The 18,983-nt window shown below is 45.4% G+C and overlaps 1 protein-coding gene across 1 annotated transcript; it reads left to right on the forward strand.

The window, feature by feature from the left end:
* Positions 1-15,441: 15,441 nt before the first annotated feature.
* Positions 15,442-18,515, forward strand: hoxb4a (homeobox B4a). The gene is made up of 2 exons (XM_083978118.1): positions 15,442-16,091; positions 17,682-18,515. Exons 1-2 carry the CDS (start codon positions 15,575-15,577, stop codon positions 17,972-17,974), a joined length of 810 nt encoding a protein of 269 aa, XP_083834244.1. The 5' UTR covers positions 15,442-15,574; the 3' UTR covers positions 17,975-18,515.
* The last annotated feature ends 468 nt before the right edge of the window (positions 18,516-18,983 follow it).

Genomic DNA, 18,983 nt, shown 5'->3' on the forward strand with positions numbered 1-18,983 from the left:
TTCATATCAGTCTTGTTTTTACGCACAGGCGTTAAATGCTTTCAACAGAGGAGTACGAGTTGTAGAAATGCCTGTATGTCCTATTGGCCAAGAAACACACACACACACACAAGCATACAGAGAGAGAGAGAGAGAGAGAGAGAGAGAGAGAGAGAGAGAGAGAGAGAGAGAGAGAGAGAGAGAGAGAGAGAGAGAGAGAGAGAGAGAGAGAGAGAGAGAGAGAGCCTGTACTGATATACGTCCTTGGGTACAAGAAAATCTTTGTGCGTCCCTCGCCCTTGTGTTTTCCAGGCAGGATGGGTGTGAGTGAAAAAGCGTCGTGGATACAAACATTCCCAAGGCTCACGACCAGTCCTTGCAGGTTATTTTATGCCAGAGCTCTGACCTGGTTGACTCGCGCCAAAGACACACCCGCACACACACACACACACACACACACACACACACACACACACACACACACACACACACACACACACACACACACACACACACACACACACACATGCATTTATGGGCCCTACGTGCTTATCTGAAGCTATCTTTTTTCCAGAATAAAAAAAAACAACAACAACGTTTATTTAAATGATTCCAAACACAAGGGAACACACACACACATCCGGTGTAAACGAACCAACACTAACACAGACATAGGATATGCCTCTAGCTTATTTAGCTACTAGTATCTGGTGGAGTCCCTCTGACTGCGTGGAGGGAAGGAACACTACACCAGCGCACTGAAGCAAATAAAGTTAAAGACACTGGCGCAACAAATCGCCTCTGTATTTAATACAACTGTATTAAATATTAAGGGGGTTTTCTAAAGTTGCCTAATAACAGAGAAAACCAGCCAGACAAGCTAATGGACCTCTGAGGCTTTCTATTAGCCTATAGGCCTGTCTCAGACACACAATAGGCCTGTTAATCAAACACTACGGTTCCTAATGAAACATGTACAGTAAATCCGTTAGAAATCTACAGCAAAACAGGAAATTGAAATCAATATGCTACATCTCTGTTGTTGAAGTCAGCCATGATTTAATTGTATTAGATCCCCAAAAGTTCCCAACTGAAAACACATTAGTCATTAACACCAAACCCGCCATGGAGGGGGGGGCGAAAAAAATCAATAATGGCTTGATAACATGTTATGAAATGATAATGAAATAAGTGCGGTGTATTGTGGGTAAACCTGATGGTGCAGGACAGGTGTCAACAAACAGCGTCTCTCATCTCTGTCCCACTGAATCTTTTATCCCGTCTCCTCACGGTTACTTGATCCAACATGTAGGTCTAATGTTGAAGGCAGTCTACAGGTAGTCTGTAACACACATACACACACATACACACACACACACACACACACACACACACACACACACACACACACACACACACACACACACACACACACACACACACACACCACCCATCCCAGGTGGTTCAACAGAACGATCAAAGCTGCTACGTCACAATAAATTAATAGAGGCTGACCGCAACATGGCGCCCTGAAGAGGTCGACAAACACTAAGTGGGGATGGAGGGCTGCAGCCTTCAAACACAATGTAATACACAACAATCTGTTATTTACAATATATAACCAATATGAGAGAAAGGCCTGTACCTTTAAAAACTCCAGAAGAGCAGGGGGTGGATTTATTTTGAATAGGCTATATATTTATTTTGCATTATAATATACGAGATAGTCTATAAGCTCCGAAAAAAATGTATTTTTTTTTAATAACAGATAATATAGGCTATATATTCTAGTTTTCCTGCTTTATTAAGGAATTGTTATTGTCATGTAGTGTTCTGTGACAGTAAGGATTTGATGTTTAATTCCCCAACATTCAGCTATTGTTCTGTTGTTTTTTGTTTTTTATTTTGTGTTTTATTATAAATTCTACACGTTAAAATATATATAGCCTATATTATGTCTAATTCTTCGTATGCAGTTATTATTATTTCTTCCCACCGGTCAGAGTGTAAGGAAAGCTAAACGGAACCTGTCCTGCAGTGTTTGTATTCAGGCCCGGTTACTTCATCTGTGGGTGTATGCCTCCTGGTCACGACCGCACAGTTAATCCGCTCTCCTCTGCACTCCGCTAATGAGGGAGGATTTCTTTTTTTTTTTTGGCTTTCGGAAGTCCCTCTGTGCTCTCAAACTCTCATTCATTATGTTCACTTTACATGTGAAGCCCAGTCTGCCTCCGATGTGTTTTCAGTCTGGGGATTCCTGGCGCTGCCCTCCGCCATCGCAATGATTTTTCACCAACTTCACAAGAATGTTATTTAGAGTCATGTTCGGGATGCCATAAATTACTCAGACACCAGAGGGAAGACCGTCTTCTTCTCGGTAAAGTTTCCCTACTCCATAATGAAAAACAGCTTCAATGCATCCCAACTGATTCCACTAAAAATTACAGTTTGTGTGTTCCAAAGAGAGGTATTGATAAAAAAAAAAAGAAGGCCTTAGTGACACAGGCCTACGTTATTATTTAGAGTAAAGACAATTTTCCTAAAATAACAATTAAAGGTGTTCGAGGAAAAAAGGAAAAAATAATAATATTCGGGGGAATTTATCTGAGATTTGTGAGATTTTTTCCCCTCAATAATTATACATGTTTCCACTTGCTTGTAACGTACAGTATTATAATGTATCAGGCCCACAGCTCCATTTTAATAGACACCAACTAAGCCTGATAATATAAGGACATTTTAAATAATTATAGCTTGGCTAATTATAGGCTATGTGTAGGTAATTCCCTCCGTCGTGACAAAAATAAACACATTTTCCCTTTAAGATAACGGTTCGGACAATCCCACATTATATTACACGAATGTGGTGTGTGTGTGTAGAGAAAGAGAGAGAGGGGCGTCTTGGAGGAAGTTTCAGTTCAGTAAACAGGAAGGCGAAAAAATCCCCATTTCATTTTTCATCAACTTCCTCTTTTTAACGATGACCCCCCCACTCCCACACACACACATAACAAAAAAAGAAGAAAAAATAGAAAAAAGATAGGCCTACATTACACACCAACACACACACACACACACACACACACACACACACACACACACACACACACACACACACACACACACACACACACACACACACACACACACAAAGGCAACATGCGTGACACAAGTGCAGCGCTGTTACATGGGAAGGGGGCAGCAGCAGCGGCGGCTCTTGTATGGCCTCTTTTGTTTTTGCTGTGTGTGGTGTCATTGTCATCTGTTTCCCGTTTATGTACTCAGGGCAGCTCCAGCCTGCAGAGCCGCTTCTCCTCGCCATTATGTGTACAGTGTGTATTATGTGTGCGGGCTTGCTGCTCCTTTGAACCTGTCAGGAGGCGCTGAGTTCGGCTTTACGCTCTCTGTGCTGGTGATGATGAGTGGGGTGAGTAAATAACCCGACTTGCCCCTTTTTTTTCTTCTCTCTCTCTCCCTCTCTAACTCTCTCTCATTGCAAAGGTGTGTGTTTGTCTGAGTGTGAGAGAGTCGCTGGCTTTGTGTGGGAGTGAGTGGGGTGTGTTTTGTTGTGTTTGGTGGGTTTATTGGCAGGGCACGAGACTGCAAAGAGTGAGAGAGAACGAGGGAGGGAGAGGTGGATGATCCTGGCTGTGTTAATCTGGACTGCTACATCTTTTTATCACAGTTTATCTTTAAATTTGTATTATTTACTGCGCCTTTATAGTCGCGCGGAAGGCCATTCTGTTCAGTGCATTGGAGCAGACACACACACAGAGAGAGAAAGGCGCACACACATTTTGTGATTGCTTTACCTTTAAATCGGCATTTGCGAAGCGGTAATGTCTTCTGCATACTGATAGGGGTGAAACTCGCGGCCATGCATCATGAATAATGCACGAGGAGGAGTCAGCGCGAGGTCAGCAGACAGGCTCGAGCGGCGCGCTGCGCTAGGACGCTGCGGCGCAGGCGCGGCACGCAGACGGAAGGGAGGAGAGCAGAGAGCGAACAGAGCGGCGGCGGCGGCGGCAGCGGCACTATATATCCCCTATGCGCGTGTTTACTTCTCCAGCACAGGGGAAAGGAATTAACAGCTGTCTGCTTTGATTTATCTGTCAGTGTTTCCTATTTCCGGCTCAGAAGGGAGGGAAGTTTACCTCAGACAAACGAAAACTTCCACAGATAGATAGATAGATAGATAGATAGATAGATAGATAGATAGATAGATAGATAGATAGATAGATAGATAGAGGTACTTATTTACCAGCTCTCTTTTGAAAAAAAAAAATAAAAAAATAAAAATAAAGAGGGAAATGTCTTAAATCAACCTTGAACGTTGTACAAAGGGAAACAGGCCTTGATCTAATTCTTCTTTCAGATATCCTGAGTGTTTGCAGCCGATAAAAAGCTTTTATCACTGGTTCTTTGTGAGACTAGGAATAAAGTCTGGATACCACCAGGTTTTGTTTGTCTTGGCGATGCTTTATGACAGGTCATCAAGCATGCAAATACGTAAAGCTGCAGGCCGGGTGTTGCGTTTGTTTTTCAGCTCATGCCATGTTCACTATTCGCCTGGGTTACGCACTTTTCAGATAGGCGCAGATAACATAGCTTTATTAACTGTAGGTCTTTATGAAGAAAAATAGCGCTGCTCTGCTACCACCGGGCTATCAGTGACTGGAGATTTATATGCTTTTTCCCTATCAACTGTTCTGCTCTGTAAGGCGCCACGGCTCCCGTTTTAGTGAGGCTTTTCCTCCCGCAACTAGGATGAATGAGCTTCAGCAGCGTCTCGGTTTATTCTAATCTCCAACAAGAAAGCCTGTTAGACTATAGACCGGTCTAGGCTTGGGCTGTTCTCATATAAGAGATTAATCTGATGCTAGTCTGGTTCACATAATTAAAGACTGGCTTATTTTAAGGCTAAAGAGTAGACACTTCACCTTCTGACTATTGCAAACCTATAATGTCACCACGGCAACAATCGATGACACCTGTGCTGACCAACATCAGTAGAAAACAGGAAACCAATGTGGTTAACTATAACATTAGGCCTGCTACGGAGAGATCAGGCTCTACTTTTTTTTTTTTTTTTACTACTAAAAACACTAAACTTCTTTTATTTTATTTATGTATTTTGCTGAGGTGCTGGATACACTATCTTATCTGCCATTTTCTTTTATAATAATAATAATAACAATTATTATTATTATTATTATTATTATTATTATTATTATTATTAGTAGTAGTAGTAGTAGTAGTAGTAGTAGTAGCAGCAGCAGCCTAGTAGTAGGTTACTATTATAATTATTATTACCCTATTATTATTTTCATGAAAAAAAAAAAAAAAAAAAAAAAAAAACTTCTTAATCTCTTAGTGAGAAAGTCAAGTCAGTGAAAAACGAACCTTAATTCTAACATAGCTTATCTCGGGTCAATAGCCTTCAGACTATAGGACCTGAGTGTGTGGAGCCGGAGGACGAGGCAGTTTATTTCAGGATGCAGCTCTCCGCCGCCGCCACCAGAGCCCGCTTCAGACCAAGAGGACAGCAAGAACCGAGCCGCAGATCCCTCCGCGCCCCCGCTCACCGCTCTGTGTTACTAAAGCCTGCCCTTCCTCCCTGCGCGCGCCCCCCCTGTGTTTTTTGAATCCTAACCGACGATAACCTGTAACAACCTCCCCGTCTCCGTACAAATACACAACTGTCAGAACTGTCGCCGTCTTCCTGCAGATGTGTGGTGGTGAGCGTACTGACACACACACACACACACAGTTACAATGTATCCTCTGAGCTGGAGCCTTAAAAAAAAGGGAAAAAAAGAAACACAATAGCCACATTAGTGTTGCTGTTTGTTGCCTTCCTCTGTTTGGAGGTGGGAACTAACAGCTAACACACGGCTAACGCGGCTAGCAGAGCAGCAGCACTGGACAGTCTCTCAGCTAGCAAGTGAACTGAGACATACTGTCCGTGTGTTTGTCTCTTTCTTAGTCCCCCCCCTGTCTCCCTGAGGCGGAGGAACCAAGACGAATCCAGGGTTATTATCAGGAGAAGAGCCTGGCTGGATGTCCCAGCTCCAGCTCCAGCTACCAGCCGCGGCCTCAAGTAGAGAGTTCACCGAGTTGAAGGGTCGAAAGTTCACCGTCGTGCGTGAGTTCCGCCCTCGCCTCTCCTCACTCACTCCACTCACCAGACCAATTGCACTATGTCAAAGGCAAAAAGAGTGGGAGGGAGGGAGGGGAGTAAGAGGAGCAGGGGTATACCGAGGGGGCACAGATGAGAGAAATGATAGCAGGAGGCAAAGGAGAGGTGAAGGCCTGACCTTCCCTTCCTGTCTCTCGTGACAAAAGCAGAGCTCCTCCTGTACAGAGAGAGGGAGAGAGAGATGAAGGGGAAAGAAAGGCAGGAAAAATGGAGAGGTTGAAGGTGGTGGTGGTGGTGGTGGTGGGAGGGAGGGAAGGAAGGTATTCAGCGACATAGAGGTGTGTGTGTGTGTGTGTGTGTGTGTGTGTGTGGGGGGGGGGGGGGGGGGGGGTGCAGGTGTTTGGCTACACGTTCTGCTAACACCAGCTAACATTTGTTTCCTATTGGATTGTTATTGTCCTGTAGGCTGGGGGAAAAGAAATTGAATAGAAGTAGTAGGCTAATGATGGGGTTATCTTAATTATTAAGTGTAAAATAGGCCTATGTCAGCTGTTGGCCTGGTCCAAATGCATTTCAAAATAAACAAATGCACCTATTAATCAAATAATTGAATCCCTTAGGTCTTGTTTATAGTTGATAAGTGAACTATTGTAGATCTGCTGTAGATGAAAAGAGAAATTGTATTGTTTCGTAAGCGCTGTGTGTGTGTGTGTGGTTGTTGTAAAGTGGTGGTTTTATGCTTGGAGCTCACAGCTGTTTATATAACCTTTTTGGCAAAGCAGAGCTCTTCCTCTCGTCAGCCTTATCAACAAAACCCTGTCAAAAAGAAACTCTTATCTCTTTCACCATCCAAAAATTATTACTGCACTTATCTGATTTCCCACAGCCAGATTAATGTCAGCCACTGTTTACTTGTCGAGCTGAGAAGGATGAGCCAGCAACCTTTTTTTTTTTACTTCTTTCTTTCTCCCCTTCTTTCTTTGTTGGATAGTAAATATGTATTAAACAGCTTAAGTTGCCTGATAAAGCTCAACCTCATTGTGTTAAAAATCATTTGGCAACAAGAAAAAAGAAAGAAAAATAAACCGAACCCCTCAGATCTGTGAGCCTTTTGTCTGACCTCAGACAACAGTATAGGAAGTCAAAACTGTACTGAATGATGTCTCGGAACGGCACGGCTCCGCCTGGCTCGGTTTACCCCCGTCACATCCTAAAAAGGTAATGAGTGAATAACTACGTTATGATCCTGTCTTTTTCCCGGGTTCATTCTGAGTTCACCGAATTAATTCAATTTAGATCGTGGCCACTCCCGCCTGTCAGGATAATAGATAACCATTCTATCTATCTATCTATCTATCTATCTATCTATCTATCTATCTATCTATCTATCTATCTATCTATCTATCTATCTATCTATCTATCTATACACAGATATAGATACAGTGTTGCTCATGAATTGGAATAATTTTGTTTTCAGACACATTCCACTTTTTATTCCTATTATAAAGGTTAATTCGTCTTCACAGTGATATATTTGGAGGAGATCAATAGAGTTTTGAGGAGATAGGCTACACTATATGTCACAAATAACTACAAAAAAAACATTCCAACTTTATGGGCAACAGTGTGTGTGTGTGTGTGTGTGTGTGTGTGTGTGTGTGTGTGTGTGTGTGTGTGTGTGTGTGTGTGTGTGTGTGTGTGTATATAGCTATGTGTGTGTTATTTATTTATTTGATATTGATATATTAAGAGCAGTATGTTATTGATAGGAAGGAGAAATGTAAGGACAGTAATAGTGGTGTAATGATCAGGGGAGCAGTGTGGACATATGGCTGCAGTTAACTCGGTTACAAAGAGTCAAATAACATCAATATGAATCCACCTGATACCGTGATACCCCGCGAGTCTGACCTCCACTCTAAACACGGCTGTTTGTTCCAACTCTATAAGCTTCAATACAATTTCTAGGCAAATCCTCTGTGTAAGGCTGCGGAGTGATGTTGCGGTTCCGCTGCGGGTTCACCTATTAGCGAGCACGGTGGTGTCATTTATATTTATAGCTGCAACAAAGGAAAAGGAGAAATGATCCTAGAAGAAAAGAAAAATCTGTGTGTGTGTGTGTGAGAGAGAGAAAGCCCCCCCCCCCCCCTCCTCCTCCCCTCCTCCATATCTGCTGACCATTTTTCTTCAAAGTAATGACTCCAACTCAATTTAGTATGACGGAGAGGGAGAGAGGGAGAGGGGGGAGAGAGAGGGGTAAAGAACCAAATGACAGAAAGAGCGGATGAGGGAGCGAGGGGAGTGAGGGAGAGGTGGAAATGGCAAAAAGAAAGGGTGTGGAAAGGGGAGGGGGGGTGAGGGAAAGGGCTTGGCTGTGCTCGGGGTGAACGGGAGGTCAGCGCGTCTCACCAATATTAAAATGTGTACCGGGGACGCGGGGTGACACGCCTCGCCCGTTAAACAAAGAGTGTGCCAAACTGGCAGATTAATTTGAAAACTTGAGTCCGTGCACACACACACAACACTTAATGCCTTAAAGAGCCACAGTCTGCACCGCAGCCCTGCTCCGTCCTCCTCAGCCCCAGACCCTGCTCCATGGCGCCCCAGCACCGGGGAGCACGGGGCGACGGTCACCGGTCAGGGGGTTAGGGGGTAAGGGGGGGGGTGTCCCCCCTCTTGTCATTTATCGCCGGGTCGTGTTTTGAGGCTTGGGGGAGCGCCCGGTGCCGGTAAGGCAGCGTTCTGGTGACGTATGTCTTTGTTTTCTCTGGATTATCACCGTTAAATCGGTTCTACCTTCGCAGCGTTTTATCCCGGTGCCTTTAACGCGGAGACTGAGCCGTACCGACCGGATAACAGCTCACAGTCATGTTTACGCTTTACCGGGAGAGACCGGAGGGCGTGCGTCTGCGCGTGTGCGCGCGTGCACGCGAGCGGGAGTGTCCGCAGGAGAAAAAAAATACTTTTTTTTTTTTTTTAAAGATACCATGAAGAATCCTGAAGAGGTCAAAAAAAAAAGGAAAAAAAACCTGTGGCGTCGGAAGCAGAGACAGGAGGAGGAACTGAGGTGTGAGCGCTCCAGTCTTATTTGAGCGGAAAAGAAAAACAGCGGCGGGTTTCTGCAGAGGTGAAGAGGAGCGAGAAAAAGAAAAAAAAAGACATGTGATGATGGTAGGAAGAGGAAAAACTGTGGAGATCAATATGACGACGTTACCGGAGAGAAAAGGCGGGTCCAGCAGCGACAGACAAGTGAGTAGCCTACACACTAAATAGAAATCGCCTAGAAGAAGATGCGTCCTCATTTGCATATCAGTGTGTGTGTGTGTGTGTGTGTGTGTGTGTGTGTGTGCCCGCTTTTTCTTGCTCGTAGCTACCGTGTGTGGCAGGTGTTTTGCCCGCGGAGGGAGGGAGAGAGGGAGGGGGGACCACGTGTTGGCGTAGCTACCGCAGACCCCCCCTCCTCCTCCCCCTGCTACCAATACACTTACGCTGCTGGTAACTTTATCAATTCATATGTTGAATGTGTTATCTGCTGTGGGTTATGGGGACATGCAGTGTGCAGGTTGATGTTTCCTGGGTGCTGTGTAGGTGAAACCTCGGGGGACTGGGTGCTGTGTGGGTGCTCTGTGGGTGCTGTGCTGTTAGTTGGGATCACTGGTTCCTGGTGGATTCACAGAGCAGCAGACGGACGGGCAGATAGATAGATTGACTGATAGGTTCCTATCATCACTGTAGGCCAGACCGGCGGTGAAGGCCAGGTCGTGGCCAGTGAAGGTTAAAGGCCAGGCCGGAGAACTAGCTTTTTAACTTTCACTCGTGTCAGCCTTCAATTTCATCCACAGCCACAGCAGCCTTATATTTTCACAACATCCTTCATCTCATGTCATCCATCATAGCAAATAGTGCGGTTGCTTCGAAGTGCCAACTGATTTCAGTCTATGTGAAAAAAAAAATCTAAAATGAAATAAAAGAGCTGCTCATTCACGCGTAATGAAATTGTCCTCAGGAAAATAAAATCCAGATCTAGATCCAGATGTGCGGTTTTCTTTCCTGCTGTTGACCCACACATGTTGTGTGGAGCCTGTGCACGAGGCTGTGAGAGCGCCAGTGGTTTCAGCTGTTTATTTTCCTCCGCTGATTGCTAACGTGCTGTCTCTCTGATCAAATGTTTCCATCCTACTGGGAGCCTTTGTTTCAGCGCCGGTGTCCCTCTATCTAATACAAATGCTGCACGAGCGTCTATGTAGTCTCGCGCTGCGGCTCCAGCTGCACCGCGTGCTTCTGTATTTAAAACATATTTTTTTGCACTGTTATAAACACGTTCTAAGGAGCTCGTGGGAAGTTTGATCATGCATGCGGTTAAATTGAACTGATTTTTGTTGTTGCTGTGTCTGTTTTTCTATTTGCCCGGTTTCATTGTGAATCTAGCTGGGCCTACAGAAGTGAATGTAGTTTCTTTTGAAGCAAAAGGCGAGCCATCCACTATCACACAAAGCTCTGAGAAAACACCTTCAGATGAGCCGAGGCCAGGCGGAGGGACAGGCCTGCAGCTTCGTTTCTATCTGTTTCTATCCGTCACTTTGCATGACAATAACCAGGGGAATGAAGCCCGGTTTATTTATCAAACTGCACAAAAGGAGCCGAACCGCATTTCTCTTGTGCAGCGTATTCACCTCGGTAATATTTCAGAACTCTGACAAGGCCCGGTCGCTGCGGATAATGAAGCCGTTTAACCCTTCAATATGTTCGTTTTGATTGTCCCAATGTGCCTTTATACGAGTTAAGGCCTGCTGTTGGTCAAAAGGAAAAAAAAAAAAGCCTCCAAGGCCTTTTGTTGTCCTGTTTCAGACTAAATTTTAAAGATGGCGCATGGACACAGATTTGATTTTATACGGGGTGGACAAATGTTTATGTAGGTAGAATAGTGTTAGAACATTTCAGTTTTCTCTGTAACATCTCGTTCACCCTTCATTAAATAAAACCAACACAGGCCGCTCAAGTGAGATCTTACCTCTGTGCTCGTTAGAATTAATCCGCGTTTAAAAATAATAATCCCAGTTCTCAGTGGAAGAAGGAGAAGGAGAAGGAGCAGGGAGCTGGAGGTTTAGTCAGCCAGCAGCAGCTGAGTTAAAAGCTCTCAGATTGTGAAGAGACTTTAAAGTTATTTATTCCCCCCTGCTCTCTTCCGCTCCCTGCTCATTTTATTGCTTTTTATTTAAACACCCCCCACACCCCTTCCCCTCTTTCTCTTCCATCTCCGTTTGAGCTTGTTGGTGTTTGAGCTGTAAACGGAATTGACCCGCAATAAAAGTCACATGTTTGATTCCAGATCCGCTGACCTTTTCCACTCACTGAGTCCCCTGTATGTCACCCTCCTCCTCCTACTGTCCGCATGCCCCTATTCAGACACGCTCTGATACAGTAACGTCTTCATGTTGGAGCGGCTTTTATTTTTAACACAGCAGCAGCTTCTCTGTGTGTGTGTGCGGGTTTCACAACAGGCCGGGCTGGTTTTTCAGGTGGTGCGCAACAGGGCTGCTCAGGTTCAGGTTTAGCTGCATGGACAACAAGGCTGCTTTTTTATTTAGCCTATATATATTTTTTTTTAATTATTATTATTTTATTTGTTTGTTTTTCAGCGCATTTCAAATAGCACATATTAAATTGAAACACTAGTGTAAATCTTTAGTCTTATTTAGTTTGTTTTGTTTTCATTAGGCCTGGATCAAATGAGTCTTTGAGGTCAAGAAGACAGTTTAGTCTTTTCCCCCTCGATCTTCTAAATTTATGAGAGTGTCTGAAGCTGTAACCGGAATTCAACGGCTGCTTTTGACAAACGTGACAGGGAGGGGAAGTGCCGCAGTCAGAGTCAAACACATCTTGACAGATACCTGAGATGACCCGCAGCAGAGCGGGAGGTCAAGGTGAAACAAGTATGCACACACCTGCGCACAATAGAATAGAATAGAATAGAATAGAATAGAGCTGGGTATGCTGGGTTATATTAAAATATTGAAGTCAACTAAAAAGGAGAATCGTGAAAAAAATCAGTGGAGCTGAGTAGAAGCAGATTAGTGACGGTGACTCCACTCTCTGCCTTTGTGGTCCGCTCAGGTGATGTATGAGCAACTTTTAGAGGAAACGGAGAACAGCAATATTGCCTGAAGCAGCGAGGGAGAGTCAGTGTCACAAAATCAATGTGGGAGCAGAAGGAGCAGCGAGGAGTGACGTGGAAAATACAAGAGAAAAAACATTTAGGCCTCAGAATGTAGAGAGTTTCAAAATCCACCACTCCTTTTATTACAGACACCTGTCATATATTAGAGCTACACACACAATCATTTATTTTTTTAACTTTACTTTACTTTATTTTATCTTATTTAATTTTATTTTGTGGAGTTGGATATAGACTGAAGAACGAAAGTATCGTAAGTAAGCCTTACAGACAGACAGAAAGAAAGAAAGAAATAAAGAAAAAGAATCATGATTGAGTACAGGCCCTTATGTGCGGCTTTTTAATTCAGTTAAAACGTGAAATGCATTTAGCATCGTGAAGGGACATGGATTCATTCGTTGGTTTATTCATCGCTCCATCCATTCTTCACTCACATTATTCAGAACAGCCTGTGATGGGACGGGGTTTCCTCGTGCCAAGAAATCTGTCTTCTCTTTCACTAAATTGCTCCAACATTTAGTCCAGACGATCAGCGGCCGAGGAGGCCAAGTTCTTCGTTTTCTATTTATTTGTTGTTGTTTTTTAAATTTGATTATTATACTTTGGATGATTACAGTTGTGGCACTGTTCAGCTTGTGTGTGGGCGAGAGGCTGACGGAAAGTTGTCTGAATATTTACATTTTGAAGAACTGTTGCAGAGGCCTGGTATTCCCATTTATATAACCCAACAATAATAGCAATAGTATCAGACGTTATGAAGAACATGACAATTTTGTTTGATATCAATATGACTGACATTTATTTTGAAAGGTCAGTATTTATTTTTTATGTTATGTCTAAACCAGGATTTTATTTTATTTTATTTTTTTGAAAGGCCTCCTCCATTTTTTTTTTTTTTTTTTTTTACCACTGTCTGTTGCTTGAAAATGGATTTTTTTTTTAATGGCGGCCACGTTTGGTGTTATTTCAGCATCAGCTGCTTTAATCGTCGCCCTGCCTCACAGGAAGCGTTGGAGCTTTATAACTTGATCTCGCAGCTCCCCAGCAGCGCTGCGGAGGGTCAGGGATCACAGACATGTACAGATGGATGGAAATATTCCGCTGTGGCTCCGACAGCGACTTTATGAAAGCAACAGCAGTGTGTGTGGACGGTGTGATGCGCCTCCAGAGAGCCACTGTCTTCTATATCTACCCTGTAGATCCGGATTTGTGTAAAAATCATTAAAGCAATCACAAATTCGCTTCTAGGGGAGTATATAGTGGATTTATACACGACGGCTGCGATGGATCGGACAGAGGCAGCAGAGGCCTGCAGCGGTTATTAGGCTGCACGCGCCTTTATTCACTCTTTGCTCTAGATTTGATTTTGAATTCGTTTGTATATCAGCTGGTTAAAGGTAAAAAAAAAAAGAAAGAAAGAAAGAAAGAAAGAAAAGAAAAAAAAGGCTGGGTTTTATGTATATTTTCATTATCAACCTAGTAAATATTATGAAACATTTTACTTATTCCAGGTGGTTCTGAATTACATGCAATGTAGATGTTGATTCGATTTGAATCTATCTTTCCCCTGTGTGGTGCTGTGTGTGTGTGTGTGTGTTTTCATACTTTTAAAAGCCAGCTCGGTGCTGCAGGTTGGGCTGGAGTTTTTTTCTTTTTTTTTTAATCATTTGAAAAATGATACAGTCGGCTTTGTGGAGTGGCGCAGAGGGTGGGGGGTATTGGAAGGGTGGGGGTGTAAGAAACGGTCAATTTTCTGGAAACAAAGGACTTCTCCATCACCTCCATCATCTTGCCTGTGTGAATCTGTGCTGATAACACCACACAAACTGCCTTCTCTCCTGGTTCGTTGTGTGTTGTGTTGTTTTCTCTGTTTTTGTGACTCGATGCTGATAAATATAGCACCAAAAAATATATAAGTATATGGACTGGCATTCAAATTATCATTATGATTATTACCACCGCCATAAAACATGTATTTAGCAGAATGCTGGGGGTATTAATGTAAATATTACAGCGCAGTGTGCAGGAGTTGTGCAGCGTCCTGGTGTGTTTGTTGTGTGATAACAGGAGGCAAGTGTGTGATCCATGTTAAAAAGGGAAACCACGGGCTGTGGAAGGCTGTGGCAGCTCGTGTGAGTGAGTCACTGTTGGGGAAAACAACAAAGAGCGGTGTATCTGTGTTCAGCAATGCACAGCTCAAGGGCAGAAAGCAGAAAGCAGCCGCACAGTCTGGATGCCTCATATGGGTTTGCTATGCTAGTCATGTTAATATCAGAACGTGGGTGGAAATAAATCCTACTTATCCATGCGAGGCAAAAGGTTGAGTCTGAATTATCATGCAAGGGGAGTTCATGTAGAACAGGCGCCTGTTGGAGCAGCGTGTGTGTTTCTGTTTAAGAGGGAACCGGTGCTGGACTCTCATTCTTAATGCAAAGGGCTGCTGGTGATTTAGGAGACTGTGTAACCTGAATTAGTTGATGAATTTTCTATCGATCCTAAACAAGCCAGATTTATCTCTGACATGGGACCGCTGCTGCTGGGTGGCGCCGGAGTCAGGCAACTCTCCCACTCCCCGTTATTAGCGATTTAAAAAGAACAGGGGAGAAGGAAAAAAAAAAGAAAAAGAAAAAAAGAACTTTGTCAAACATGTCGCTACACACCCAGTACACACACACAGGAGGAGGCGCAGCCCGCCACTTGAAACCACCCACAGCCCTGCAGCGCTTTCTCTCTCCGTCCGCTCCTTCCGTCATGTTTTCTTTATGATCTATTTGAATTTTGCACAGAGCAGGAGATGACAACATCTGTACCGCGTGCACGCGCTGCAGGAGCGGCCTGAGCCGGAGCGGAATGCGATGCAGCTCCAACTCAAACTCGGACGCGCTTTGTTATTGTTGTGATGTCTCTGCTCCGCTCGGAGCGGCGTGCGTGCCGACGTGTGGCCGGAGAAATGCGCTATGTATGGAGAACGGTGCATATGGAGGCAGGCGAGGAGGCGCGGAGGGGAGGGGGGGTTGTTGTAAGACTCAATGCCCACAAACCGAGGCCATATGATAATGCGCGTGGCTCTGTATATGCTTAATCCCATTTCCTTATCCGGGGTTTGTCCAGGAGGCGCGCCATTGGCCGGCCGCCGTCACGTGGCTTCTTAACTTTGTTCACTTGACAGAAAAGTAGGAGGGTTCAACGGAGCAGGAATAACCGAAGAGTAAAGGGATGAGATATAAATTTTAGTTATATATTTTCCGAGTAGGTGCAATTCCACAAAAAGACTGAAATTAATGGCCATGAGCTCCTATTTGATCAACTCCAACTATGTGGACCCGAAGTTCCCCCCGTGCGAGGAATACTCACAGAGCGACTATCTGCCCAGCCACTCTCCGGACTATTACAGCTCTCAGAGGCAGGAGCCTGCCGCCTTTCAGCCGGACTCCCTCTACCACCACCACCACCAGCACCACCCACACCACCAGACCCAGACCCAGACCCAGCAGCAGCAGCAGCCACGCGCCGAGCCGCCCTACACGACGTGCCAGCGCGCGGGGCAGCCAGCCTCGGTGGTCATGTCCCCGCGGGGTCACGTCCTTCCCCCGGCTGCGCTGCAGACTCCCACCGCCCCCGTCCCCGTCCCCGTCCCCGTCCCGGAGCACAGTCACCGCTGCGAGTCGGTGACACCCAGCCCGCCTCCGCCTCCGTCCTGCGGCCAAACGCCCCACAGCCAGAGCGCGTCTTCCCCCGCGAGCAGTCGGAAGGATCCCGTCGTCTACCCGTGGATGAAGAAAGTCCATGTAAACATCGGTAAGTGCTCCATGCAAACTTTCTTCCTCTCCCCCCTCTCTCTCCCTCTTCCCTCGCTGCGCCGTTCTGCCTGCGGTTGAAGCCCATGCAGTCAGCTAGGTGTCCACCGTCACAATCTATGGCTTCCCCCCCCCTGTTTTCTGTTAGAAGTAGAAGAGTAGCCCTTGGGTCGAGATTTACGATCGTCTGTTTGCAGGGCCAATATAATTACACCCTCCATAAATTTTTATTACACCTCTGCGCTGAGGTGCCTTTTGAAGTCCGATCTCAGGCTCGTCTGCTCTAATACCTCGCCTTATGACAACTCAGACCGAGCCCATAAGTTAGATTTTATGCTTTGGTAATTTGATTTTAAGTGGTCGGGTTGTATAAACGGTGTACTTTACTCTGTCGAGCCTTCCTTCCCCACTCGTTGTTCCAGGGGAGGGAAAGTTTTATGGCAGCTGAAATATTCATGTTTATGGAGCCCGGCCGTAAAACACCAATGTAACACCGAATAGCTCCAGTCTATTACGGCTCCTCTGTAATCTTCTAATGGACTCGCTGCCTGTTGTGTATTGTGGATAATCGGGAGTGTGTGTATTCGCGCGGCGACAATAATGGCACTTTTGCAAAGTCACCGTATAACTCGCTCGCTCTCTGCAGCACGCGGTAAGAAAAAGGTTTGATGCGTGTGTGTGTGTTTTTTTTTTCTTCTCCTTCTCTGCACGGTTATTGCAGCTGTCATGTGTGTGGATTCTGCTGCAGCATGTTTAGTTGTTACTGTCCTGTTGTGTTGAATCATCATCGTTGAATGCCGTTGTGTTGTAGCTGTCTTACCCCCCCGCCCCCCTCCTCCTCCTCCTCCTCCCCCCACCACCACCACCACGTTCATCCTCGACCAGTTTATACAAGAGGAGACAATGGCACCATCCTCGCGCTCAGTCCGTCTGTGCATTAAGGGGGGGGGAATGGGAAAAGGGCTGTTTTCACTGCTTTATCATTTGCCCTGTCGCGTGCGCGCAGTTTTGGACCCTTTAGAGTCGCAGCAGTGGCCTCGATTTGCCCCCAAATCACAACATTTGGACACCGATGTCGGGGGGGATTCACACCACACCACACCACACCACCGCGGGCCTGTAATGACACCTGACCACATATGTTCACTGAAAACGCAGCGTTTCGGAAACAAAGAGCGGAGCAGCAGTAACAGCTGCTTTAAAAAACACGAGGTTTGTGTAGTAAAAACAAAACAAAACCAAAAACCAGTCGTGTAATCAGTGAAGGGTCTGCCAAGGTTACACTGGATCTGTTCTCTCCCATCAGCTCCACTCATCATGGCGGGACCTTTATTTCTCCTGCTTGCATGTTCATGATGCACTTCCACTTTCCTCCCTGCGGCTACTGTCTTACGTCCTCTGTGATATGGCAAGCAGCACTGTCTATCATTATAATAATTACTATTATTTTTATTTTATTTCTATTGCTGTTGTAGTATTTTATTTTTATTAGCTATTATATAGTATTATGCTTATGTTATTCTCAGCCTGTATATTTTTTCCTGAATGCTTCATGTTGTTGATCGTCTCCTCTGGCTCTTTCCTCCCACAGTGAATCCAAACTACACGGGGGGCGAGCCGAAGCGGTCGCGGACGGCCTACACGCGCCAGCAGGTTCTGGAGCTGGAGAAGGAGTTCCACTACAACCGGTACCTGACGCGCAGGCGCAGGGTGGAGATCGCGCACACGCTGTGTCTGTCAGAGCGGCAGATCAAGATCTGGTTCCAGAACCGGAGGATGAAATGGAAGAAGGACCACAAGCTGCCCAACACGAAGGTCCGCTCCGGGACAAACGGCAGCAACACAAACTCCCAGTCCCTCAGCGGTTCCAGCGGACCACTATAGCCCCCCATACATACTTTGGCTCTTTGTCTGACGTGTGTCCCACGTTTTCCCCCACCTCAACTCCCAAACTTGAACGCCTTGTAACCCCCGGAACCTGCACTTTGGACCGGAGTAACGCTTTGGAGGGAGGGATGTGGCCCTGCTATTGTTACACACTATAAATATGACGTGGAGGGGGAGAGTTCCCATTCATAAAAGAAGAAAGAACAAAACAGGCGAAAAGAAACGGACAGAAATGAAAAAATGAAGCGGTCGCTTATTTGTTTTTAACCCCGCCAGTCTCTCCCTGTCTCTTCCTAAATTCCTTTCTTTTTATATCTCACCCACCCAACCCCTCCCCTCTCTCTCTCCTCTCTATCAGAGAGCACGGGACGGTGTATGCTGAATAGAACGTGCTCGTATGTGTGTATGTGTGTGTGTGTGGTTCCTTGCTTCTTTTTTTTTATCCGAGACTTTTTTGGTGAAGATGGATCCTCGTTTTCATCTTTAATCATGCCAAACTCGAGGCCCATTTGTCATGTTTACTCTGCGGGTACAAAGCAAAGGGGTGAACCGCGGCTCTGCCCATTACCCCCCCTCCTCCCCCAACCACCCCTCTACCCTCACTACCCCCCCCCCCCCCCCCCCCCCCACACACACACACACACACACCCGCGTACCTCTCTCCAAACCACTACACCGATCACCCTCCCACGTCCACCCCACTCAAACGCTCACACGCACGTGTAATAAATAAATGGTACTCTCATTTCGTCAAGAGAAGTTTTCTCCCTGCACACACACACATACACACACACACACACACACACACTCTGTGCAACCTGATTATACTGCACCATCAAACAGACTATAACCTCCGCTATGATACAGAATGACAGCATTGTAACTGCTGACAACGTCTGTTCTCTTTAATGACAAACGTATAGCTTTTTCAATTTTAATTGCAGTTCTTTTTGAATTCAGTGTTGATTGTAAAATGATATATGCTGGCTTCGGTGTGAATCACGGG

The sequence above is a fragment of the Trachurus trachurus genome (genome assembly GCF_905171665.1).
Source record: "Trachurus trachurus genome assembly, chromosome: 8".
NCBI classification, from domain to species: Eukaryota; Metazoa; Chordata; class Actinopteri; order Carangiformes; family Carangidae; genus Trachurus; species Trachurus trachurus.

What these genes read in the sequence shown, in the direction of transcription:
- hoxb4a (XM_083978118.1), top strand. Translation starts at nt 15,575, where the DNA reads ATGGCCATGAGCTCCTATTTGATCAACTCCAACTATGTGGACCCGAAG. An exon ending in GAAAGTCCATGTAAACATCG is followed by an intron (nt 16,092 to 17,681) that starts GTAAGTGCTCCA and finishes TTCCTCCCACAG; the next exon opens with TGAATCCAAACTACACGGGG.